This window comes from Chelonia mydas, chromosome 2, assembly GCF_015237465.2.
Source record: "Chelonia mydas isolate rCheMyd1 chromosome 2, rCheMyd1.pri.v2, whole genome shotgun sequence".
Lineage (NCBI taxonomy): Eukaryota > Metazoa > Chordata > Testudines > Cheloniidae > Chelonia > Chelonia mydas.
The window spans coordinates 149,989,022-150,015,453 of record NC_057850.1 but is presented as its reverse complement, the minus strand read 5'-3'; the positions used below and the strand labels follow the sequence as shown (position 1 = coordinate 150,015,453).

The window sequence follows — 26,432 nt, the reverse complement described above, 5'->3', positions numbered from 1 at the left end:
GTGTGTATATAATGTCTTCTGCAGTTTCCACGATATGCTATGCATCCGATGAAGTGAGCTGTAGCTCACGAAAGCTCGTGCTCAAATAAACTGGTTAGTCTCTAAGGTGCCACAAGTACTCCTTTTCTGTCTACACATTGAGTTATTCTGGAATAACTCCACGTGGGGACACACTTCTTGAAAAAGAGTGCCTTGTTCTGGGTTAGCTTATTCTATTTTCAAAGCTATTGTGCTTTAAATTCACATCCTACCTTAAATATAAATTAATTTTCAAGTGTAGACAAGCCCTTAAATAGCGAGGGGAATAAACAATTGGAACAGCTCACCAAGGGATGTGGTAAATTCTCTAGCATTAAGAGTCGCAGGACTTATTTACATGTGAAATGCTACAGCGACACAGCTGCATTGCTGCAGTGTAGACACTACCTATGCTGATGGGAGGGGTTCTCCTATTGGAGTAGATACCATCTTCCTGAGAGGTAGTAGCTAGGCTGACAGAAGAATTCTTCCGTTGACCTAGCACTGTTTACGCTGGGGGCTAGGTCGTCTTGACTATGCTGTTCAGGGCTGTGGTTTTTCACACCTCTGAGCAATGTAGTTAAGCCAAATTAACAGACCTCAGTCAAAAACATGGGTCTTTCTAAAAGACATGCTCTAGGTAACCACAAGTATGGGGCTGGATGCAGTAATCACTTGTGAAATTCCATGGCCTGTGTTATGTACGAGTTAGTTTAGATAGTCAAAATGGTTCCTTCTGGCCTTAAAATGTGAGAATCTATGGAGTTAGATATTTCCCCCCAAATATATATATATTTCCAATAATGAACACAAAAATGATTGATGCCAGACACCTATACCAAACACATTCTTGTGGGAAGTAATGTCTAAACGATGTATTGAACTGAACTTTATTAAAATGGACTTCCATCCAATGACTCTGAACAAATATATCTTCTAACGTGGCTCCCAAAATCAACTGAAAGCAAAAGCCAGCCAAAAGATGCCTAGAATGTACATCCCTGGATTGCCACAGAGATACAATGAAGACCCCTTTTCAAATTATATTGCACCTGGCAGAAGCACTTACTGTACTTGTGTTACATTTTGTTCAGGGAAGCAGGACCATCAACCCAACTTTCAGAAAGTACCATGGTATCTAATGACAAGTGGCCAGGACCTCTATTTTACTCCATTTGAAATATGGCATCTTCAGTAGCACAGCTGTCCCTTGACATTACCAGAAGGAACCATTTTGACTATATAAACTGAACTCCTACATAACAGGGCCCAGATTTTCCTTTAAGGTCTCCTCTTGAGTTCTGAGCTGATGAGTACATCACTGGAAAGCCTGGCTTCAGTGTTCAATACAACAATCTGATCTGTGATATCTACTTGCAAAAGTCCATGTAAACTTTCATGTCCTGTGTTAAGTGCCTGAAAGCTCTTCCCCTCCCACCCACTGCTTCCTGTAAATCTTATCCTAAAATGGCCTGAAAAGAGTCAAAGGGAAAAGCTTTGAGTGAGCCAGTCAAATGTTTCAGCTGAGCATCTGGGACGTGATCCTCAGTCTTGAATAGGTCACTTTGTGCTGCCACAACAGCGTCACAAAAACTACTTTAATGCTACCCGGAAGTGGCAGCTGAGGATTCCCCTGGTGTAGCCCAGTGTTCCTGCGTCAGTCCTCAGCATGCTCCAGGATTGCAAGTGGTGAAAAACAGTGCAACCACCACTGAGGTGTGCTGAACTCAGGTGAACTTTGAGAATGGAGCCTCTACGACTGTACATTTGGGCCACACACATTGGCACAGTTGCATAAAAATAACCCAAGCTCAAAAAGATCAATTTGCTAAGAACAACTGGAGATGTAAAAAGAGGAGAAAGTCCTAACAGATTAAAAAATACCAAGTCCAGCTACTTAGATAGAAGGGGAATGACAGTCTCATGGCTAGAGCACAGGCTTGTGTGTCAGATTTGGGTTCTCTTCTTAAATCTGCCACATACAGTACTTTCTTTCAAACGTGGGCAAGTCACTTAGCCACGCTGTGTCTTAATATTTCCATACCACACAAGAGTGTTATGAGGGTTAATTAATGAATGCTTGTGAAGTGTTTTTAAATCCTCTGATGCAAAATATTAATATGAGATTTAATAGGCATGTGGCCAAAGAAAATTATGCTTGTGCCAGCTGCCGAGTGAGTTCATAAGAAGCACATTCTTGAAACTTTCCTTAGGGCAAAGATAAGTCAGTTAAGGGAGTATAGATAGAGGCTTGGAGTAGAAGCAGAGTTTGTCCCAGGTTCACCCAGTGAGTGGACTGAAGAATTGAGTGCTTTGCTGAATTCAATTCACCTCATACAAGTCCACTCAGTCCTGCTTCTCGTTCAGCCAATAACTCAGACAAACAAGTGTGTTTACATTTACGGGAGATAATGCTGCCCACTTCTTGTTTACAATCTCACCTGAAAGTGAGAACAAGCATTCGCATGGCACTTTTGTAGCCAGCATTGAAAGGTATTTATGTTATGCTAAACATTCATATGCCCCTTCAGTCTTCGATTTTTAGGCTCTAAAGTTTTACATTGTTTTGTTTTTGAGTGCAGCTTTGTGGTGAAAAAAAAATCTACATTTATAAATTGCACGACAAAGAGATTGCACTATAATACTTGTAAGAAGTGAATTGAAAAATACTATTTTTAAAAATCTTTTTTACAGTGCAAATATTTGTAATAAAAAATGACAATATAAAGTGAGCACTGTACACTTTGCATTCTGTGTTGTAATTGAAATCAATATATTTGAAAATGTAGAAAAATTTATAATAAATTTAAACTGATATTCTATAATTGTTTAACAGTGAGATTAAAATAGCGATCACTATTTTTTTATCTCACGATTAATTGGAATTATTTTTTTAATTGTTTGACAGCCCTAAATTATATTATTACTATTCTAAAAGAAAGTACACATGGAATTCAGACAAAGTAAAAATGGATTCCTTCCAACTTCATGTAATATTGGTAAAAGAGTTCATAAACAATTGGTTTTATTTAAGCCATACTATTTTCAATCACTGAATTGTTAAAATGAACAGATTACATCACACTAGCAAAACAATGCCAGTTCCATTCAGAATGTTCCAAGTCACAGAAGAGTTTAATTAACCGAAGTGACAAAACTAGCGATCTTACAGGTATTAAAAAAAGAAGGGTTTCCATGCGAAGGAATAAACATTTCAAATTTTTTTCTTGTTCAGTAAGAACACAAAAATGTGGGATTTTTCTCACTTTAAGTACGTTCTGAGATTTATCAGTGCTGGCTTGTAGTGTTTTAAAATATTGCTAGGTAAATATGGCTACATACTATATTTTCCATAAACAGATTTCTTACAAACAATCTTACACACCAAGGTAATGTAAAAGCACTGTTTTCATGATGAGAAAGAATAAATGGTTTGCCCAAACAGCCATATACAAATGCTTTCATTTCTCTAAGTCTTACCTGACCAGGTGCTACATCAGTTGGATCTGGGCCATGATGAAATTCTCTGTGCAATTTTCCGGAGTGCAAATCTTGTACAAATTGCTTGAGTTTACCTGGAATTCTGAAACAAAATCCCGCCCAGTAAACATATGATAGATAAGCACACAATCAAACTGAAAAATAAAGTAGATTGTTTAGAGTAGCCCAAATTTCTCCTGTGCATCAGATACAGTATGTTCACTTTAAGTGATTAATTTATGGTAGAAAGCTAAATGGATGGTACATTTGTGTTAAACTACCACACCAGGTTTTTTCTTCTTCTTTGCTATCTCCTGAGTGCACAGCAAGTATTTCTTCCCTTCAATAATTCCCACAGCGTTGTCCTAGCCAATAACTTCATTGTATGCTCAATTCAACTCCCCACTACGCATGCTGCAGACGAGAACAGCAGGTTCCACTCTCATTCCAAACCTGACAGCAGAATTTGATGTGGCTGGATGGCCAAAGGGCATTACTATAAAGGCAAAAACAGTATTCCATTTTGCCCTTGGAGCAGTTCCTCTCTAAAATCAGATCCTGTCCAACAGAATAGCTGGGCTTTGCAAATTACTGAGATGCTTTAAGATTTTACCTTTTATTTAAAAACCATGAACTGTTCACAAGGTCACTTCTGCCATATCTAGATGTCTCCGAAGTTCAGCTTGATCCTATGGGACTGTCTGTGAACCTGCCAATTTCTCTCATTTATATCTGACAAATGCATTACCCTTACTGCTTGTTGACACAAGCCGTAGCTGTTACTAGTCAGATACAGACTATGAAGCAGAGGTGTTTTTGAAAAGACAAAAAATACCTTATAATTTTTTGAAGGGAACTACAAATCCACATGACAGCTATAACTGATAATTATGTACATAAGCTATTATAGCTATGATTAAATTTAAACTGTTATTACTCTAATGCAAATTGCTTGCAAAGTGTTTTGTTAAAAACCAATTGCGTGCGCGGTGAACATGCTACTTTGCTCAAAATATTCATAAGAGTGCAACAGTAAATGTAACAAAAACAGTTTTAGGATTTTACTATTAATCAAAATACACTAAGGCTTGTATTATATTATAGGCAGATAACATTTTAAGAATAAGCCTGCTAGAATTTGAATAAGAAGCTGGCAATGATCACCAGATTTCTGCCAAACTCTGTTGCAACACTGTGTGGTGGGGCTCCAGAATAAGACACTGAGAAGTCAGGAAGCCTGATTGCAATGTTTATACCATTCCATGGAGTCTACAGTACAAGCAACCAAGGGTTCTGCATGATACAATGGTTTCTTGCTAGCCACAGTGTCTGTGGTCATCATTGCTAACAGACTCCATTCACATTTGGTCCTAGTAACTTCAGACTTGGGGCAATTGCCATGTTTATAAATTTTGTGCTTTGCTTTTAAAATTTGGGTTACATTTGTCGAGCACCAGAACTGACACATAGCATAATCTTTTCAAGAAGGCTTGCAGGGGATGTTAAAGCTTGAATAGGTACAATGGGACTCAAGCAAGTGTATGAACACAGTATTACAGTGACTGCTTACTCAATTCACATCATTTGGATGCATAAATACATAATTTGCATCAACATAGCAACTGCACATCCAAATTAGTTGTGCAGCTGTGTGCATGCACTTTAGTAAAATCAAACCATGACTATCCAATCACCACACTTGGCAACATATTTCCATTTACATGTTACATTGAATACAACTCTCAAAGAGAGCTGGATTTTTTGGCCAGATTAAATACAAACAGAAGATAATCATATCCTCACTGTTCTTCCTGTTGTCTCTGACATTAAAGATATCAGTACAAATCCTTTGGTTTAAATTGTCATAGTTCTGCTGAAGCCAATAGAGAACTTACATCAGCTGAGGGCCTGCCCTCTGGTGCCAAAACTCTAGGAAACCAACTCAGTGCTGACAGTCACTTTATCATCAAACATCAGTTCCCTTTAGAAGAGTTTGTACGAGTGTTTCATTCAGTATTACACATCTGGTAGCTGGAGAGCCTTCATACAACTTTTCATTTTGGATCTATGGAGTAACAGAAACCTTGCCTGGGCAAGACAAAGGGTCCTGTGGTGAACACTTACTTTTATTTCGATACGTGTGGAGTGGGTGTTGAATAAGTTTGGGGTGTAAATTATTTCCTGTTCATTAAGCACTGACTGTATACTCTATGCTGCTCTAAACAATATAAAAATCAGCTCTTCAGATAACAAATAGGAAGCTAAACAGGTACATGGATAAAGCTGACAGTGACTAACGAAAAAGTACAGTTTTGTGACAGCAGTTCAGTGATACAAGTTACACACAGTTTGCTCACTCACTATGCAGGGTTGTTGATGAAGAGATGCCCTTCAGCAGCTTTTGCCAACATTATGTGCAAAAGCTCACAGTGATAGAGAGGGCAAGGTAGATGGGTGTGGCATAGCACAGGAAAAACTATTCTGCTTTCATACATTTCATGTTGATTTATTTATTTATTGTAATTTATAACTTATAAAGAGGTACCCAAACTGGTACTCTGGGCAACCTGGACGTTACTAAAAGCAACAATTCAACAAGAACAAAAAGCAGCAAGTCCCCCAGAAAATTTCCAGCCAAATCTTCCCCAACACAACCAGGATTTTCACCCTCAAACTTCCACTCGCCATAAACAATCAGCCCAGTCAGGGCCCAATCCCTTCACCCAGTTGGCTACAAGAAAGGCTTGACAGTGGGTCCCTCAGAGATGATGCTCTAGTGCCAGTCACCTCTCTCTATTCAGCTGAGGAGGATCTAGCGCAAGCAACTTTGCTTACCACCGTTGTGGCAGCATGAGAGAGAGAGAGAGACATGGTCTCTCAAGTAGGTCCCAAACCACCTAGTTAGAAATACCACTGTATTTAGAAAAAACTGAAGACCAGGGATTAAATTGATACTCCATCTATTTTATACATTTTAGGCAGTTATTATCCCAATAAATCAGCCATATTCCACTGACTATGAAGGCAGAATATCTGGTGGGCACCTATGTAAAAGGAGCTTCCCCTCCAATGGTCCATGACTAGCTCACGAATGTCAGCGTTGCAGTAGAGAAAAACAGATGGTGACAGATTGGAGGATTCTTACCACTGAATATTTTATACACATTAATTGCATAATATATCAGTTAACTATTTTATTCACTGCTCAAAAACTTTCCAAAGTAAACTGACGTTTCTATGTTGGCAGTAGAGGTACCACGGTGCTAAGAAATATGAAGGATAATTGAGGAACTAGAACTTGCAGCAGCATTTAAAACTTGGGGTCAGATTCTCAGCTAATGTGCATCAGCATAGAGCCTTTAAAGTTAATGTAGTGCAATCATTTACATCCGCTGGAGATCTGATCCTGGATCCTACGCCCCCAACCTCAGCTAATAAAATATTTTACCTCCTTTCAGCCATATAATATTGGTTACAGTGTTTAAACAAATGTATTTCTTTGTCTCGCCACAAGAAGACACGATTTTCACAAGAAAGGAAGGGTTTACTTACGCTAAGTCACTGAAGTCTGGAAAGACATACATGTGCCTAAAACTGTCAATAGCAATAACAGGACAGTCTGCTGGAGTCTTCTGAATATGAAGGAGTGGGTGTCTGAACTTATCACAGTCAGCATGCAGAAAGTTTATTGTACCTTAAAAATGAGAATACAGACCAAAATTTACATTAGATATTTGAATGTGAAAATATTAAGGCCTTGGTAAATTTATTAATAAAATCTGAGGTATTATGTACATTACAGTAACAAATATGGATGAAGGAATGAATGTAAACAAGCAAACACAATAAAACAATAAAAATGTTCTGAGAAATTGTTTTGGTTATAATATAGATTAGAAAATTTAAGTTTATAGGTCATAAAAATTCAACTGTATGAATCCCATATATAAAATAAGCATTTCTGAAGTAACTGTTTATAATAAATAGTTTATATTTCAGTAGTGCCCAGAGGAGCCAATAGGTTCAGGGCCTCTTTGTGCTAAGCACTATAGAAGTAAACATGATCCCTTGCCCTAAAGAGCTTTAAAATTAGAGTGCTGCTCTAACTATTTATGCATTTTTTAGCATTTGGCTGAATAAAAAAATGTTAGTATGCCTACGAAGTGAAAGGGTAAGGCAATAATAATTAGTGACCTTTTTCACTTATTAATTGTCGTGCCACTTCCTGCTGGAATTTTTCTAAACTCTCCAAATCATCTTTCATGTGGAAAAGTATAAGAAAAGGAAGGCCTTCTTCTGTCAATTCCTGCAGAAAGAAAGATACCAAATGAGAAACACACCTAACTTCTTCCAATACACAACATACATTTTATGCAATTCTAGTCATATTTCTAGTTAGGCAGGACCACAACTTTACAGCCAGTTGATAGAATAGGATAGTCAATAATGAGGCAGGAGACATCATACAAACGAATAAATAAGAGATTTAACTAAATTGCAGTACAGTTTAGAACCAGGTACAAAAGACTTACGATAGCATGCCTGAAGTTGTTGCCATCAGACTTATTTAAAAATAAAGTAACTACAGCCTCAACCTTGCAAAACAAAAAGCCCACACAATCCATATCTCCTTACAGGCCGATACCAACCATTCTGTTCTTCAGTATCGAAATTGACTAGTAGTCAACTTTCAGATTTATTTCAATCTATTGATGATCTTTAAAACCCTAAATAACTTGGAATTCGCTTATCTGAAACTTTACCTATACCCCATCACAACAGTTCAGACCTTCTTGGAGGGGCTTGCTCTTTCCAGGGTGAATCTCTCTACAGTTGGAGTTCAGGCTGTCTTAGTAGAGGGCATAAACTTACGAATTTACTTCTTCAGTTTATCAGAGCACGATTTCAGCTAACTTGAGGGTATAATGCAAGACTTACCCAGTTTATCCTTCCTTTGATTTTTCCCCCCATCCCTGCATATTTTTTTCTTTTCATGATTGCTGTTTTGTACGGGTGGGAGAGCTCATTTTGTGCCTACGTGATTACATTTTCATGTACATTTTGTACGACTACCCTAGGGTACACTGTCCAGTGCTTTGCCCATCATTAAATGACTTAGGCAATGATGCTTCCACTGTTTCCTCTGGGTATTACACAGATGTATAGATATAAATCTGACTGTTCTACAGATTTATAAATCTCCCTGTTAGGTAATATTTCCTGATATTCATCCCATCCTATCTTTATAGTTATATGTAAACTGCTGTATCTCCCCTTAGTAGTCTTTCAGCAAAGCACAATCTCACTAGTTAGCCTTATAGAGAAGGGCAGTTACCTTCCTGCAATGCATTGGTTCTGCGTAAAGCATGCAACCCAAAAACCAGACTTTATTTATAGTGTTTCATGTTGCAAATTCATTGCTATTTTCTAAGTGCTGCACCTATGGTTTCCAAAGATCCCTCTCCTATTAAACACAGAATACCATGATGTGTTACATGTAATAATGCTATATTGCCTACAACCAAATACCACTCCTTCCATCATAGAAGTTTCTTGGTGGCTAATCATTCTAATACCCCTACTAGACTCTCAGTTGATTTCCCCCCCTTTAAAATAGACTCTTGTTGTTCAGCACTGTCCAATGACAGACAGGCTTTAGTTCCTGAAAAAAGAGACAGGCCCTTGTCTCTGGAGGTTGCTTTTTTAAAATGGTGTGCCTGAACTCAATTAACTTTGAGATGAATCCTTTTTCTAACATGTACTCCTAGTTCATATTCTCTGCTTTCCTCAGATATAGAGGATATTTTGTCCATTCTACCACCAAATCTAAATCTCTTGGGACATATTTTTACATGCAGAGAGATGCTGTGGTAAATGCTTTACCCTACAAGTAACTGGAAGGATTTGTCTGAACTTTTTTTTTTCCAGGGTGAGCTAGCTGGTTGTCACCTGAACATTCAAGAAGCAGTGTTGGAGTAAGACCAAGGTTGGTCTTTTACAGGAATTTTTAAAAACTTTCTGAAAATCCATTTGTACTTCATGTAACTCCTGTTCCAACCATTTTTACTACGTCTACTACTTTCTCTCCCCCACCAAAATAATCTCCATATTTAACGGTTTGTTCCTAGTCAGTTCTACCCATGTGGAGACAACAAGGAAAAGTATCTGCTTGTGCTGTGGTGTTCGTGGTCCCATTTCATCTCTAGCTTTGACCCCTTTTTCTAGAATTGAAATACGAAGTAAAGCCCTTGGATATTTAGACTGAAATGTCACCTTCCCCTCCTGGGAGGGGAAAAGCATCTGCTGCACTGTCCACCCATTCTATCCTTTTAATAATATATATATTCCGTATACAACCAAGGTCATATTTGTAAAGTTATTTCCCCCAAATCCCTCAAATGGTGGGCTATCAACAGAGTTGGCTAGAAAGTCTGAAAGCATTTTAAATATTTATGAACAGTGGGGAGTGGGAGTCCCAATTCCCAACCCTCCACCCCAGTTATTTTGACCATCTCTAATCATTAGCCATGTTGACTTCCTTGCTTGTCTAGAAAAAAGTGAAATCTAAGGACACCTTCATCAAAGAGATTCCTTTGGTCTTCCTGCTGACCTGTCCTCAAGGATCATGTCTTCTCTGCCAAAGGCCAGCACGTGTTGCCTAACAAATGAACGAGTTGCTGCAGTATTCTTCAGACTCTGAACTAAATGCCCAGTACCACTAGTGTGTACATACTGAGTTAGGCCTCCTACACACAAGTCATTGGTTCCAGTCTGGCAGCACTTTTCTGCTCCCCCATATCATTTCTATTTCAAGGCTAACATCCAGGATTGGAGTGTTGTCTGTGGGATTTATTAAATGCAGTCCAACACAGGTATTATTTGGTTTGCCTTTCCAGTCTAATTCTCTACCGGGTCTGGATGATCAGCGAATGGAACAGCTGCTTGTCTCACTTTCTGGACTTCTCTCCTGCAACTGCTCTTTGTTTTGCACGGAGTGCACTGAAAGATGTTTCCCCCAAGGCATAACCTCCCACAGCTTTTCTGTAGGTCTTCACAGAACCATTAACCCTTTCCAGAATAAAATCTGAACCCGCCGTTCAGCATGTTATATCACATGGTTTCCTCTGACTTCGAAGTGTTTGTACTTTACAAATTTAACTGCTTTCTCAACAGATTGATTAACCTGTGATCACACTTATTTTCTTCTATTTTGAGAGATATTACTGGATCCCGTGGTATTTCTCCATTTTAAGAACAGAGAATCTCTCAGAGTGGCAGAGAGCTTCAAAATGGAAGAAACGTCTTGAAGAAGTTCAACCACTCTATGTTTTCTAATGTCACAATGAATCACCCTGCTCTGAATTCCCAATTGTGTGGCCTGTATGCACACATAACTAATCTGATATTAAAACAATTTAAACAAAGCAAACCAGAGAAATTAATTTACCAAGACTGAGTTCAATTTAAAATTAATTTCTAATGTTTTAATGTTGAACTCTCTTTTATTTACATCATATTTTATAACACATACTGGCAAGTCAAAGAAATACAGCTTAAAACATTGACAACAATGCTTCATACTTCTGTTTTAAAAATATTAGTCATTATATACTAAATGTCTAACTACTATAAAATTACAAGCAGGCAAAAGTATCAAAATTCTGGCATGTTTGAAATAGTTTGGCTACTGGCAGCACTGAGTTTTTAAACAAATGTTGCTAAGCAAAATGTCAATTTGGAATGACCTGGGATTGTAAGTATCTGCCTAAGTAAACTGGAGTGGAGATTCACAAGAGCAACTAGAAAAATTGGGACAGAAACTTGATACAAACTTACAATGATGAACCTTGGTTTCTAGGGATCAGAATCTGATTTCACTGTGGGAAAAGTACACTAAAAATCCATCATGCAGTTCTAAAAATGCTAAATACCTGGCATCTTTTGCACGTGAAATGCAAATGAAGAATTAAAAATTGTGTTTAACAGAAGTTTCTGCTGAAAAGTCTAAATGCTGATTAAAAGATTACACTTAGCATGGTCTATCACACAAAATATTTTTTTCTCTGTCTTCTCCCCCCTGTTATGGAAGCTAATAGAATAATTTGAGCACAGTCAAAACTGCACAGGATACCCCAGGTAGTGGAGAAAGCTAAAATGCCCCACAAAAGAAAATACAGGATGATTCTTCAGTTTATACATCATCGTGTGGCTAACACCCTGCAATATGTTAGAACTGCATTGCAGGTTTTAACAGGTGCTGTAGTCTAAATGTGCTTAGTGTAACTAATTAGCGAGTTCAATACATTATTTTATTTTAGTTTGTATGTTTACATATTTACACGTAAATTATAATTTCGGGGTGGGAATACAGAAAGGAGAGAAAACATAAGGAGGCAGAGAATACAATGAAGGAAGGAAAAAAGAACACATTGTAAAGGGAACAGAGAGGAGATGAGAAATGAATACTAAGAACAATCCAGGAAAAGATACATCTTGATTTATTAAAGGAAGAAACGTGGTGGAAAATAGAAATGAAAGGAAGGTCACCCAAAAGCAAGACAGACATAGCAAGCAGTGTTGGTTGAATAAGGCTCAGCAAATATTAATAAATTTTACAGGTATTCATAGAATAATTTAATATTTTTGTGGCATTCAGCCAACTCTATAGTTTGTCAAATACTATTCAGCAAATACATATTAGATTAATGCTTGTGGAGGCTGGCAAATATATTCAGTAAATTTGTTTCCTATTAAGTTATATTTTAAATAATGTATTAAATAGAAAGATGATTGACAACATTTTATAACGAACGACAGTGTACTACAGGTTTCAGAGTAACAGCCGTGTTAGTCTGTATTCGCAAAAAGAAAAGGAGGACTTGTGGCACCTTAGAGACTAACCAATTTATTTGAGCATAAGCTTTCATGAGCTACAGCTCATTTCATCGTACTACAGTTTTATTCCTTTACATTACTTGTGGTACCATGCCCACTGCATTTTTCACCCTGGCTAGTAGGTATTTCAAGCTCACAGTATAATAATCATGAATACTATGCATACATACAATGCCTTTCACATAAGGATTTTACAGCACCTCAAAATCTCTATGCAAAAGGTCTTGTACCTATTTAAGATGGGTAAACAGAAGCACAGAAAAGTTAAGTGATACACCAAGGTCGCAGCACTATACCTACACCTATATACCCAAATCACAGATCTTCTGATACTTCCAAAATGATCCACATATCCTCATCTATAATCTCCTATACTCAACTAGTATATTAATTATCCACTAACCTCCCTCCAATTCACCCCTCACTAAGAGCTGCGAAACAAAGTAAACAGTAAACTGAAGTGCAACTATTTTATACAAAAGGTAAAATAAATGCAGGGAAGGTGACTGACAGGGTGTAACTGAGTTCTAGAGAGAGTGAGTTTATTTTTGAAAGAGCAGATTGATGGTTAAATGAAAAAAGCAGAAAGGTGGAAGAAAAAAAGCAATCCTTACCTCTCCATTTTCAAATGTAATTTCACGAACAAGAGGCACACATTTATCTTGTGTCCATGCATAAGTCAAATCAAAATTGGTCATAGAACCTAAGTATACCATATCTGGAGCATTTTCCTGTTTTTAAAAAAAACGTTTTGATTATTCTTATTTGCAAATAAGTAAATACTATATTACCTAAAGGGAGACCAAGTACATGACATGGAAATAGTAGTAGAGTGCATATATAGTTGTGGGACAGGACTGCAATGAGGAGTTGTGTTCAGACAAATGTATTACATATGCAATTCCCAAACTATGGCTTTAAAGAACATTAAACAAATAGATATATACAATAGTTTATACAACCAACTCCACTTTACAAGTTAATGTTAAAAATAAAAATCTGATACAATTTTGCATCTGTTAAAACGGGAGGATTAGAATAAATTAATTAAGATTTATTTTAGAATTTTGTAGGGTTGCTGATCAATAATAAGTTGGTCTATGAAGGACTGCAAGATTTCAGCTGCACACAGAAGTTAGGTTTCTTAAGAATGGTGCTTACAAAAACACTGAAAAAATTAACAGGATGGAGAGCAACTGGAATCTCAGGGCTGATTAAACTTATATTGCCAGAGAGACATTGTTAAATTGTGGCAGGCTTTCTTTTTGTATTCTTGGTATTTGACTCTGAAGAAGACTGCATGAATTCTACTGTAGTTACTTGTGGTTAGTGTCAGGGAAGCAAACTGTCAAAAGCTGAGGGAGTGATAACAGGCACAGATTCAAAAGTGACCCTCTAGACTCTTCCTGCAGCAAAGCGTGTTTGGAAACCCATCTGATTTTTTTTAGTTACCTTTCATTGTATTTGTCACCTTGACTGTCTGCTGTCTTAGTTTAAAATAAGGAGCGCTTGTTAAGGTTTCATTGAGATTTAAAAAGGAAAAACTGAGCATTTCCTTTTATGGTGGATTTTTTACGAATAAAAATGATACATCTATTTCACTATTATGTATGACAGCTTGGTAACTTCTGTGATTATATAATTAATGTTAAGAGACTGTTTTCTTCAGAAAACAGAACAGCAGACACCTGTAGATAAGTCATCTAATATCAGGTGCAAGAGAAAGTGAGGGAAGGTGTGGTAAACATCACCTGCTTTGAGGAAAACAAAATCTACTAAATAAGGTACAAAGGCAGAGAATTTGGCAATGCATATTGAAAAAAAATTTCTGCAGGACAAAAGAAACGGAAGTGGGACATCTGACAAATGTGTCACTTTTCTGGAAAAAACTCTCTCGTTTCAGGAAAGTCATAAATTTGAAATAATAAATGTAGGTGTGTATACTTATTTTTTCATTGTTAGACTAAGACCACTTCACCTCCCAAATTCAGAACCACTACTTCCCATGTTCATATATTTCTTTTTCTAGATAAAATATTCAGCTATAAAACAATTGAAAAATTGAAAAGCAGAAACATATTAAATTATCTAAACTTCCATAAGACCATATTTAATACACATAATGAAAACAAGGAACATAAGGTGTTAAACTTACACCTGGTGGCTTGTAGATTACGTTGTCTCCACTAAATCTCTCTGGTTTTGAAACAGGCCTAAATAAAAGCAGTGAAGAAATATGCTTTAGTAATGGTAGATAAATATAAAATGGCTTAGATAATGAAAGCAATAATCCACTTGGCTGAAATTGCTATCATATTTATTTTTTAGGTACCCATTCATTACCATTTTTGAGCACCGAGAAACTGATCTTTCAATTAAGGTACTAGAGAGATCAACTGGAATTGGGTGTGAGGGTACAGGGAGAGGAGGATGTGGAATTAAGATTAACAGGTTTTGGTGTATGTGAGGAGCTTCACACTGTAGATGATGCACATTGATGAATATAATCTAACTTTGTGTAATGAAGTTTTTTGTTTTTGATAACAGGGGTTTGGATAAAAGAGGTTCTAATATATTGGTGCATCCTCTCTTGATTACTAAACCACATTACTTTCTATAATTTAAAGGTTATCTTCAAAAGATTTTTTAAAAGTGTTGGCCCTTTTTGCTTCTTCATGATGTAAAGGCAGCCTGAAAAAAGAGAGTGTGTATGTGAGGGGAGAGAGGTGTTTGCATTAATAAAGCTTTTTTTCCTGCTTACTCTTTTAACTGGAGATTCAGCTCTTGTCTACCCTGGAACTCTATAGATGACTAGAAAACTAATGAAATTAAGACTTCACAAGAGGTTAAATTAAAACCTGAGCAACAGAACAAACAAAAAATTAAGTCAAGACTGTTTAAAAAGAAGTTACCTTTCTTACAGTAACTGGAGTTCTCAGAGATGTGTGGCCCATATATATTCCAGTCTTGTGTGCATGTGCCTCATGCCGTTGATATTGGAATCTTTTGGCCAGCAGTGTTCGGTGGGGCCGTGCCTGCACCCTGAGTGTCCTCCTGCTCCTGTACTGAGGACATACAGGGCGGGAAGGGCCCAGTAGCCACTCAGTTCCTTTATTACCACAGAATTAAGGAGTTAAAACACTCCAGAGTAATAGGGAAGGAGGATGGGTTGTGGAATATATGTGGACATCTCAAAGAACTCCAGATCATTTAACAAAACTGTAACAATACTAACTCAAGAACCTGATCCAAAGTTCTTTCATCCACTTCAATGAGCATTAGATCAGGCCCCTAATTATTAAAGCATAATTCATATCAGAAAGGTAGGTCCTTAATTCTTTACTAATAATTAGAAGAAAGAATCTAGTGTTTATGGTTTATTGATTTAATCTGTATATTCCACAGGGAGCAAAACCAAATATCTTAATGTTTCTTTTCCTGTTACTATGTAATACAGAGTTTAGTTTTTCCAATAAAAAGCAAGTCAAACACTGATAAACACAAGTTAACTCTATTCCATCTTTCCCAATAAGTTGCTCTCTTACATCTAGTTTCTATCAGAGTTGAGACAGTAGTTTCTCACCATTAGTTATATAAAATTTACTTATAGCTGACCTAAGAAAAGCCAATGGATCCCATGTAGGTGCATTTTTGCAATTGTGATTTGATAAGACACAAATCCCCATATAATCTCTAACAGCCCACATTTTTCTTTGCTTCATTTAATCTAATTACCCTCCCTCTTGCTTCTAGTGTTTATGCCCTTCAAATACTTGCATCTGTTTCTATCTTCCTACCGTAGTTGTCATTTTGACCATGAGATATATATTTAATTACTTTTATTGTACTCCAGGTACAAAAGACAACTCTCCAGCAATGCATAATTATATGCATATTAATAAAAGGAGTTTTCTAACATATTTGCCTGCCTCATTGTGTTTCCCCATTTTCCTTTGGGCATGCATAACTCAAAAACCAAAAGATACAACCACAATGTGACGGAACACCACCCACCCCCTTAATAAAGGAAGTACACGAAGGCAACTTCCCATGTACAAAATTGTCTTTCACTGTATCAGACTCAGAAGTAGGTGTGGAAACAGAAGTATCTCAGCTACTATCAGCTCATACACCTATAGAAAAGAAAAACAAAGTTCTGCAGTACAATCTGTTGTGGGACCCATTTCTTTTGTCAAGACCCTCTTCTGTCTCCTTCCACTTCAATCACTGGTCATGTGTATGTAACCACCCTACTGAGATCAGCACAATTAAAATCAAACAGCAGTGGAGTGCACTACATTAAAGAAAACAGCTCTAATGGTAAAAGACACGCCTTTTACAAAGTGATCAACAAAGAAAAATGAAAACAAGTTTCATTTTGTGCCATGATTTTTCTTTTTCTTTCTTTCTTTCTTGGTGAATAAAGACAGTCTACAAGGTCTTATTGTGTTTCAGTGCCTCAAATTCAAGCATCCTGTCTATTCTTTGTTTTATCTGGAACACTATGGATGACTGGATATAAAAGACGCTAAGCAAATTAAACCTGGTTGAGGGGGGAAATGATTAAGGGCTTGTCTACACAGGCTGTTAGTGCATGGCAAGCTAGGGTGTGAATCTAGAGTGCACTAGCTTGTAAGTTCCCATTCCTATTATTCATTATCTATCATTTAGGTAGATTCTTTTTCTCTCTTTCCCACCGATGATTAAAACACAATCAGAATCATGGACTGCATACATATAGTTTCTAAAACTTTCCTCAAACTGTAAAATCAATTCGTCCACTTCCAAAATCTCTAGGGTTCTTCCTTGAATTCCCTATAGTATATCAATATCTTTCTAGTACTAAAAAGTGATTTCCCTCCTCCTCTTGACAGCTTCTTCTGATTCCATTTGGGTTCTGTACAACTTTCCACACTGTGGACCATAGCACCCTCCCAATCTACCTCTGCAGTTACAGCCTCTCTCTCCCCACTGTAGTTTCACTCCCATTAACCAACATATTTCTTAGTCTCTGGTGTTTGTTCGTCCTCTTTGCAAAGACCTCTCTTATATGGTTCAGTCTACAACTCTTTTCTTTTTTATCCATCTTGTTCGTAAGCAGTGAAGACTAACTTTTACACTGGTGATATTTCAACTCTGATTTTCTTTATAATTCTTTGAAATTGTGCCCACCCAGCCAATCCTCTCCACGTACCATAACAAGTAAAATTGTGGCTTTGTTTCAACTTCCTTTATCTAAACAACTGGTTTAGAACATGAGGCAGATGCAGAGAGCCTGAGGTACACAGCCTTGCCAAAAGAGATACACTTGATTATTCTCCCCCTTGATTTTCTCTACTTTCATAGCCATATCCTTTTAATAGAAATACACCTCGTTTGTTAAGCTCTAACTCACCGGAAAATAAACTCGTAAAAAGTGAGGATCACTTGTATGGTGCTGATTTTGTTTAGGTGCTTGTTTTATTGGTTTCTTGTGCATGATTAAGAGACCGTAGCAGTGTACTGAGCTTGTTCAACTGGAAGAAACTTTTTTCTATCCTACCTATATCTCTTAATTTCTCTGCCAATCCTCATTCTGATTTAACTGAAAAGCATTTTGGAATTCCATTTGTGTGAAAGACATTATACTAACTAAGGTCCTGATCCTGCAACATGAAGCAGACAGACAAATTGCAAGAGGCCCAGTCACTTTAAATAGTCATGTGCCAGCACACTAAACATTGCAAAAGCAGGACCTATAGTAATATTTTATTACTTCTACAATTACAAAAAATTAGCTACTGCCCATTTTATTTCTCTTCCCACTGAATTATTTTTATAGTTGAAATATTCCTGTTAATACATTATTATTTAATAAAATATAGATAATTGTCAACTTCTATAGTGTTTTCTATCAGAAGATTCCAGTGCACTTTACCAATATTAATTTAACTCATGCTGCTGCAGCTTCACTGTTAAAGCTAGCTTGGATACATCTATATGTGCTACAACAACTGCCCCCCCCTGCACCCCAAACGACTGCTGTGTAGCCATACCCTTTGTCTTATTCTTTAACCAGTAAACTAAACTGACATGTAACTGAGCTCATCAGTGCTTAATAAGTGATAATTTTTGTTGTTGACTATTGATAACCAAAGTCAAAAGCTGTATAATCATATTACCAGCACATCCAAATTAAGGGGAGGGGCAATTTTCTGAAGGCATAATGGCAGTTATGCACTTCTTTCTCATAAGAGAGAACTGCCATTGTGCCTCTGAAAGTTAAATGTCTCCCCCTAAATATTTAATGCTCTTCTACAGATTTCTACAGATATTTTGGTGGGCTTAGAATTTTTGATAGAAAAAATCCTACTAATTTTACATGACAATACTACTGTAAAACAGGAATAAAAAAGAGATATACTTCACTCATTTGTTGGTTAATTTAGGGTCTTCTGCAATAGTGGAATTTGCTGCAAGGTGTTTAACTTGCGATGAAGTTCTTTATCACTGAAAAGGAAAGCCCTTTACAAACTAATGTCATGAGAAACGGAGTTGACACTTTAGCACTGCCCACACCTATAGATCTTACTAACAAAGGTTTCAGTGTGAGTTAAGAGCCACTTGATGGATTCTTTAACCAAATTTAGGCCATGTCTGCACTACAGAGTTAAGTTGACTTAAGTTACATCAATGATCTTAAACCGCTTTAATTACGTCGGTTGTGCATATCCACACAACGCTTCTTGAGTTGGCGGAGTGTGTCCACAGTTGGTGCTCTTGCATTTACAGAGAGAGTTGCATCATGGGTAGCTATCGCACTGTGCAACTTACCACCCTCTGCCATTAGGAGCTCTGGGAATGGATCATGGTGCATCATGGGGGCGTTTTCAGCATCCCATGATGCAGTTCTTTCTGTCCCATCATTCCATGGGCTTCTGACTTGGTTTCATGCCAATTTTTAACAGCCCTTTTTAACTGTGTACATGCTCCGCCATCTCTGCCTGAAAATATAGATCCTGCACTTCTGACCACTTTGGTGATGAGCATTATGAACACAACGGGGCTGGTCATGCAGCTGCGAATCAGAAAGTGAATCAATGGTGCCTCCCCTGCTGTGTGCCATGGAAAGAAATAATTCAAGACTGCTGCTGGCATTCAGAGCAGCTGCACACAGTGGACCATTAGTACTGGGCTTGGGAAACAAGCACTGAGTGGTGAGATCGCATTGTGATGCATGTATGGGATGATGAGCAGTGGGTGTAGAACTTTCACATGTGCAAATCCATCATCCTGGAACTGTGTACTGGCTCGCCCTAGCACTGCGACGCAAGAACACCAGAATGAGAGCAGACCTCACTGTGGAAAAGCGAATGGTAATCGTTGTGTGGAAGCTGGCAACTCCAGACTGCTACTGGTCAGTTGCAAATCAGTTTGGGGTTGGTAAGTGCACAATGGGGGTTGCAGTGATGCAAGTGTGCAGGGCTATTAATCATCTCCTGCTACGAAGGACTATGACTCTCAGTAATGTGCAGGAAATTGCTGAGGGCTTTGAGGTAATGGGATTCCCAACTGTGGCGAGGTGATAGATGGAACACATATCTCAATTCTGGACCCAGACCATCCTGTGACTGAGTACATTAATCGAAAGGGCTACTTCTGTATGGTCTTGCAGGCGCTGGTGGATCACCAGGGCCATTTCACTGACATCAGTGCAGGGTGGTCAGGGAAGGTATATGATGTGCACATCTTTAGGAACATTGGACTGTATAGAAAGATACACACTGGGACTTTCTTTCCAGACCAGAAGATTCCAATACGGGATGTCGAAATGCCATAATGATCCTGGGAGAACCTGCCAATCCCTTGCTCCCATGGCTCATGAAGCCTTACACTGGGAACCTAGATAGCAGCAAGAAGTGCTTCAACAACAGGCGCAGCAGGTGCTGAATGACTGTTGAATGTGCCTTTGGCTGATTAAAAGATTGCTGGTACTGCCTTTTTGGCAGGTTAGATCTCAGTGAGGGAAATATTCCAATGGTCACTGCGACTTGCTGTACTCTGCATAGTATTTGTGAAGCAAATGGGGAAAAGTTTCCCGAGGGGTGGAGTGCTGAAGTACATCAGTTAGCTGCTCATTTTGAGCAGCGAGATACCAGGGCAATCAGAGGGGCACAGCAGGGGGCTATTCGAAATAGGGAGGCTTTGAAGGAGCATTTTGACACCGATCCCCAGTAATGTGTCTTTATGTCTTTGAATGACCCCTATAGGGCTTACTTTCTGAGCATTATTTGTAGTGAGCAAATATTTCTGCCTACAGCCACTGTGTTTGATATTAGCACCAACTAATGTATGTATGACACAAAGTCTCATTTTATTTCAAAGATTAAAGTTTAATAACAGGACAAACATTTTGTCAAACAGGGAACAGTCTCTTGGTTATGGCTCTCACAGCTGTATCTCCAACTTTCACTGTGGAGTGCACAGGATACTGCGATGAACCAGGAAAATGTACTCCTGGGGGAATTCTGCACCAATGCACATATTGCATGTGCTGCGCATATTTTTATTATTTTATTTATTTATTGCAGAAAATCGCGTCTACTGAACAATTGCTGCAGTTCCACCTTTTGCCCACCAGTGGGCACTGTGGCACTAGAACACAGCAGCTGCTCCTGGCCAGCCCCCTTATGATAGGGAAGAGAAAGGGCCTGCCTTCTTCACAGCACCTGTTGGGCCAGATCAGGAGACAGGGGATATAGGGAGACAGACAGCATGGGACTGCTTCGGGGCAGGGGAGAGGGTTAGACAGGGACTCATAAGGGCTAGTGCGGGAGGACAGACTGGGGCAGGGGCTGAATGGGAGTAGAGGTGCAAGGCCACAGGGGCGGGGAAGGAGGTGCACGGCCACATGGGCAGAGGGGGAGGGTGTATGGGTTGAGTGGAGGCACAGAGACACATGGGGACAGGGTGCAAGGACACATGGGAACAGGGGCAGATGTGCTTGGATGAATGAGGGAGGCTAGAGGTCAGCCAGAGTCTGCATGGGGGATGCTGCCTAACAATCCCTCCCCATCCCCGCCCCCAAAAAACCTGTTCCATACTTTTCCCACCCATACCCAACAACCCTTCAAGTTCATACCCAGGCTCCTTTCCAGCAATTACTTCCCTCTCTCTCAGCTGCTCAGTTAGCCCTGACTCCCCCAAACCTTTGCACTGCTTCTGAGGGGTGCGGGAAATACGGTTCTATATTGTAGTTTAAATGAATTATTACTCAGAGTTCTGTATTAATATGCCTAGTAAGGAATCTATTTGTCAAAAAACATTTCCTGAATCTTTTTGTTGTCTGTATTGTTACAGAGATACTTGTTGACAGGTACTTGGAAATGAATTACAAAAATAATTGAAACTGGTGTGATTATATTATTTTGACAAATAAAATATGCAGAATTTTGCAGAATTTTAACATATTGGGTGCAGAATTTTTAATTTTTTGGGGAATAATTTTTAATGTTTTAATGTTTTGGCGCAGAATTCCCCCAGGAGTAAACATGTGTGGGAGTTTGGGGAGGGCAGGGAATGGAGTTCAATATTGGCTGCAGGGGGAATTGTGCACAGTTGTGCTCAAACTGCAGTGCAATGAGGGACTTGAGCATCTCTGTCTGGCCCTCCAGTAGCTTTATCATCTGCTCCTGCCACTGTGTCCTTTCCAGGCTATCCTGCCTGAGTCTTTCGTTAATTGACTCCCTCCACCCTCTTGTTTCACTGTGTGATGCATCTGTTGACTGCAGCACTTCACAAAACATATCCTTACTCCTCCTGGTTTGCCTCCTTATCTGTATGGCCCTACCAAATTCACAGCCTTGAAAAACACGTCATGGACCATGAAATCTGGTCTCCCGCCATGAAATCTTCTGCGTGCTTTTACCATATACTATACAGATTTCATGGCAGCGTTTCTAAAATTGGGGGTCCTGACCCAGAAGGGAATTGTTTGGGGGGGGGGGGTTCCACAAGTTTATTTTAGGGGGGGTCTCAGTATTGCCAGCCTTACTTCTGCACTGCTTTCAGAGCTGGGTGGCTGGAGGGTGGTGGCTGCTGACTGAGGGCCCAGCTCGGCACAGAGCAGTGCAGAAGTAAGGGTGGCAATACCATACCATGCCATCCTTAATTCTGCTCTGCTGCTGGCAGCAGTTCTACCTTCAGAGCTGGGCTCTTGGCTAGCAGCTGCCACTCTCCAGCTGCCCAGCTCTGAAGGCTGCATTGCTGCCAGCAGCAGCGCAGGAGTAAGGGTAGCAGTACCGTAACCCCGCCCCCCCCCCACACACAATAACCTTGCGACCCCCACAACTCCTTTTTGGGTCAGTACTCCTACAATTACACCACCAGGACATTTCAGATTTAAATAGCTGATATCATGAAATTTACAATTTTTAAAATCCTATGACTGTGAAACTGACCAAAATGGACTGTGAATTTGGTAGGGCCCTACTTAGCTGACAGAGGAACTCCACTGGTGCAGCGGATTGGGTCCTCAAGGGCACAACTGCACAAGCCAAAGAAACAATGAAAGAGACAGTATTGTGAATTCACTTACAGTCATGAATCACAAAAGTTACACATACTTATTTCTCACTGTCCCTTTACTAGCACACAGTTTGGCAACAGTCCGAAAAATGGTGAGGTCAGCCAGGGAGTAGAGGAGTAATGGGTTTTGAAGGGGGAGTGGGCAAGAAAGGACAAAGGGTCTGGGTGATTTGTAAAGAGGGTCACTACACATGCCTCGGGAGAGTGTTCTGAATATTGGCACCTTATCCCACAGGCTGGGGTAATTGAACCTGATATCTCACTCCTGAGGGTAATCCAGGATGCAAGGGTGCATCTCCTGCATGCATGCGGCTTCAGACCAGGTCCATATGCTGCTCGCCTGTGTGCTGCTCTGGTCCCTGTTGAAATAATTTCCAATTTGCGCAGCAACAATCCCTACAGCGAAACAAGGCAACTTTGCCAAGGAACCTTCAGCAGAGAATTGCAGAATACCTACAGAAAAGCTTTTTAGAGATCTCTATGGATGATTCGCACGACATCCTGGTGTACATTAACGAACTTTTGCACCAGGCCCCCACTGCACAGTTGCATAGGCTCATTTGTTAATTTCTGTTCCTTATGCCTCCTCTCCCACATAAAGTATGTGAGAGCTCAATCTCCTCTCACCATGCAGTATCAAAGCACAATGCATGCTTACAAGAGCTTGCATCTCCTTCTTCAGGTATGCCAGAGCCAGAGTGCTGGGACTGGCTAGATACCCTGGAGTGGAAAAAGAAAAGGAGGACTTGTGGCACCTTAGAGACAAATGTGTTAGTCTCTAAGGTGCCACAAGTACTCCTTTTCTTTTTGCGAATACAGACTAACACGCCTGCTACTCTGAAACCTGGAATGGAAAAGAGGTCCTGACTCGTCATGCCACCAAGCGACACTGTGGTGTGTTCCACATTCTTCTCCAGCTCAACTTCTTTGTCTACCACTTCGTCCTTGGGGTTGACTCGACTGGTCGCTGCCTCCAGTCCCCCTGAAGTATTCATGGAGCTCTTGGTGGTGGAGGAGGTGAGGTCGCCGTCGAGGATGGCGTGCAGCTCCTTCTAGAAGCGGCATGTCTTCAGCACCGCACGAGAACAACGGTTGGCCTCCCTGGCCTTCTGGTACGCCTGCCTCAGCTTCTTGATCTTAGCACAGCACTGCCGCATGTCCCTCTTGTGCCCCTTCTCTGGCATCTCACTAGCTATCTGCCTGTAGGTATCAAAGTTCCTACAGCTGGAGAGAAGCTGCAACTGCACAGCTTCCTCTTTCCACAGATCCAGCAGGGCCAACAGCTCTCGTGTGCTCCACACAGGAGCGTGTCTACTGCGGAAAGCAGGCATGGTCAGCTGGGAAAATACTGCGTGAACTGTCCATGCCTAGCAAACAGGAAGAGGAATTTCAAAAATTCCCAGGCCTTTAAATGTGGGAGGGGCACATACCTGTGTACCTTCAGGGCAGTGGAGTTCAAACTGCTGACCAGAGCGGTCACGATGGGCATTGAGAGACACCTCCTGGAGACCAATTAGGGCAACATAAGCAAGCACAGTGAGTACGCTGACACTGCGCTGATCTAACTTTGTCACAAAAAACCCTATGCCTCTCGTTGTGGTGATTTTATTTTGTCGGTGTAGCAGGAGAGCTAAATCGGCATTGTAGTGTGTATACTTCCACTGTTTTGTTGACGAAAGCTGGCTTTTTTTGACAAAACTGTGTAGTGTAGACAAGGCCTTACATTTATTCAGGACTGCACATTGTTGTTAGGAACAACATGAGATTCTGGCCAAAGGCAGCACCTCATCAAAGAGAACCCTCACCTCCTCAAAAACAAAAGCTGCACTTGGGCTGAGGTAGGAATGGGTGTTATAGTGATTCATTGGCACCCCAAATCATTCCTATGCATTTTAAGAAACTTCTGTACAGTGGAATCTTCATTCACTAACAACATGCAACCACATCTGATGTAAAATATGGCCGTAGTTTAAGGCATGAATAAGTGGAGGGACATCTAGCATTGGTGCTATAGATCACATAATATAACATTGCCAAACAAAACAGAATTTGATACCTTTTTTTTCTTCTTCTTCTTTTTTTTTTTTAAGATGAGTGAGCCATAAAAATGGTCTGATTTTTATACTAAATTCTTCGGGGGAGGGACCATTTCATATAAGTCAGCGGTTCTCAAAACGTGGGTTGCGACTCCATTTTGATGGAGTCGCCAAGGCAGAAAGCCCCAGCTGGGAGCTCTGAGGGCAGCAGGGGGCTGAAGTCCGGAGTCCCATGCTCCGAGCGCGGCTGAAGCCCAGCCCTGAGCGGGGGATGAAGGTAGAAGGTCGCAATTTTTTCTAGTGGGATGTGTGTGCGTGTGTACCTTTTAAAAAAAAAAAATCCAAATGGAGTTGCTAGCACAAAAAGTTTGAGAAACACTGATATAAATGTTTGAGCAGTGCTTAGGACAACGGGGTCCCCAATCGGGGCCTCTAGGTGCTACCACAATACATTAAAAAAATAATTATAGAAAGTCCCGCAATTGTGAAGTTAGGTTGTCTTCATTTTGTAATGAGCTGGGGTCAGGAAGACATGTGTTACTATTTCACAGGTAAAAATTCAACAATATGACCATATGAAAAATTTTGGCCCACACCTTGTGTATTTTCATTTGTAGCTGCAAACAAGCGTACTAAGATGAATAAAGAATTTCAAGGCCACTGGACAATTTTATGTCTGATGGTCCCCAAAGCCTGGGATTTTGGAATTCTGCAGCTAATGGTGGAATTTACAGGTGAAAAGATTTTAAGCAGCTATGTTTTCACTAGCACAGATGTAATTAGCTACTGAATTCTCTTACTCTCAAACAGCAATTATTATGAAGAGCAATGGAATTTTAAGAAAACAGAGTATCTATAAGAAAGCCTTACAAAGTATTGATTAAACAAATGTGAAAGTTACAAAAATATTCAGATTGCTACAAAACATTCTACTCATCAGCATTTTTAAAATTTAAATGCCTGATATTGCTAATGGACTCCCTATTACTTTCTGTGCAGAGAAAATCCCAAACTGACTACTGCAGGAACAGTAAAGAAGAGGCATAATGCCAACAAAACAAGATTTCACTACAAAAACTCAGGATACTAAGAGCTATCTGGCTAGATGTGTTTTTTATTTAGTCTTCTAGGTTGATCTCAGTACAAGGATTTGCTTTTAGACTCTAATCCAATAATCTTTTAGTTCTTTACCAAAAATTCTTTCTATTAAGCAGGACTAATTTGTTAGTGTAAAGTCTTCAGGATCAGTCACACAGCCAATACATGTAAAAACTTACCCAGTTGCAGAAAGGAAGACACAATCATCGTGCAAAATATTTGCTACTCTTTCAAAAGTTCTATAGTTGGTGGTGTCCTTTTGCTCGAAATATCCAATGATATTTCTTTTACTGCGCTGTAAAACAAAGTATGTACTTATGACTTTTTTTTAAAATTTCA

At 39.4% G+C, this 26,432-nt stretch overlaps 1 protein-coding gene and 1 long non-coding RNA gene across 3 annotated transcripts in view; both read right to left on the bottom strand.

Annotated features, from left to right (window-relative positions):
* ERP44 (endoplasmic reticulum protein 44) overlaps positions 1 to 26,432 on the bottom strand; it is a 124,407-nt gene that overhangs the window by 11,425 nt on the left and 86,550 nt on the right. For both annotated transcript variants that reach the window (XM_037893430.2, XM_027824290.3), the window contains exons 6-11: positions 26,273 to 26,388; positions 14,549 to 14,606; positions 13,008 to 13,124; positions 7,693 to 7,804; positions 7,051 to 7,192; positions 3,499 to 3,601 (exon numbers count right to left, since the gene is read on the bottom strand). In XM_037893430.2, the coding sequence (XP_037749358.1) occupies positions 3,499 to 3,601; positions 7,051 to 7,192; positions 7,693 to 7,804; positions 13,008 to 13,124; positions 14,549 to 14,606; positions 26,273 to 26,388 (648 nt within the window). The remainder of the gene's footprint in view (positions 1 to 3,498; positions 3,602 to 7,050; positions 7,193 to 7,692; positions 7,805 to 13,007; positions 13,125 to 14,548; positions 14,607 to 26,272; positions 26,389 to 26,432) is intronic.
* Positions 23,189 to 26,265, bottom strand: LOC122464605. Its single transcript, XR_006288798.1, has 2 exons — positions 23,804 to 26,265; positions 23,189 to 23,679 (listed from the first exon to the last, which is right to left on the bottom strand). It is a non-coding gene; the product is annotated as an uncharacterized LOC122464605 (long non-coding RNA).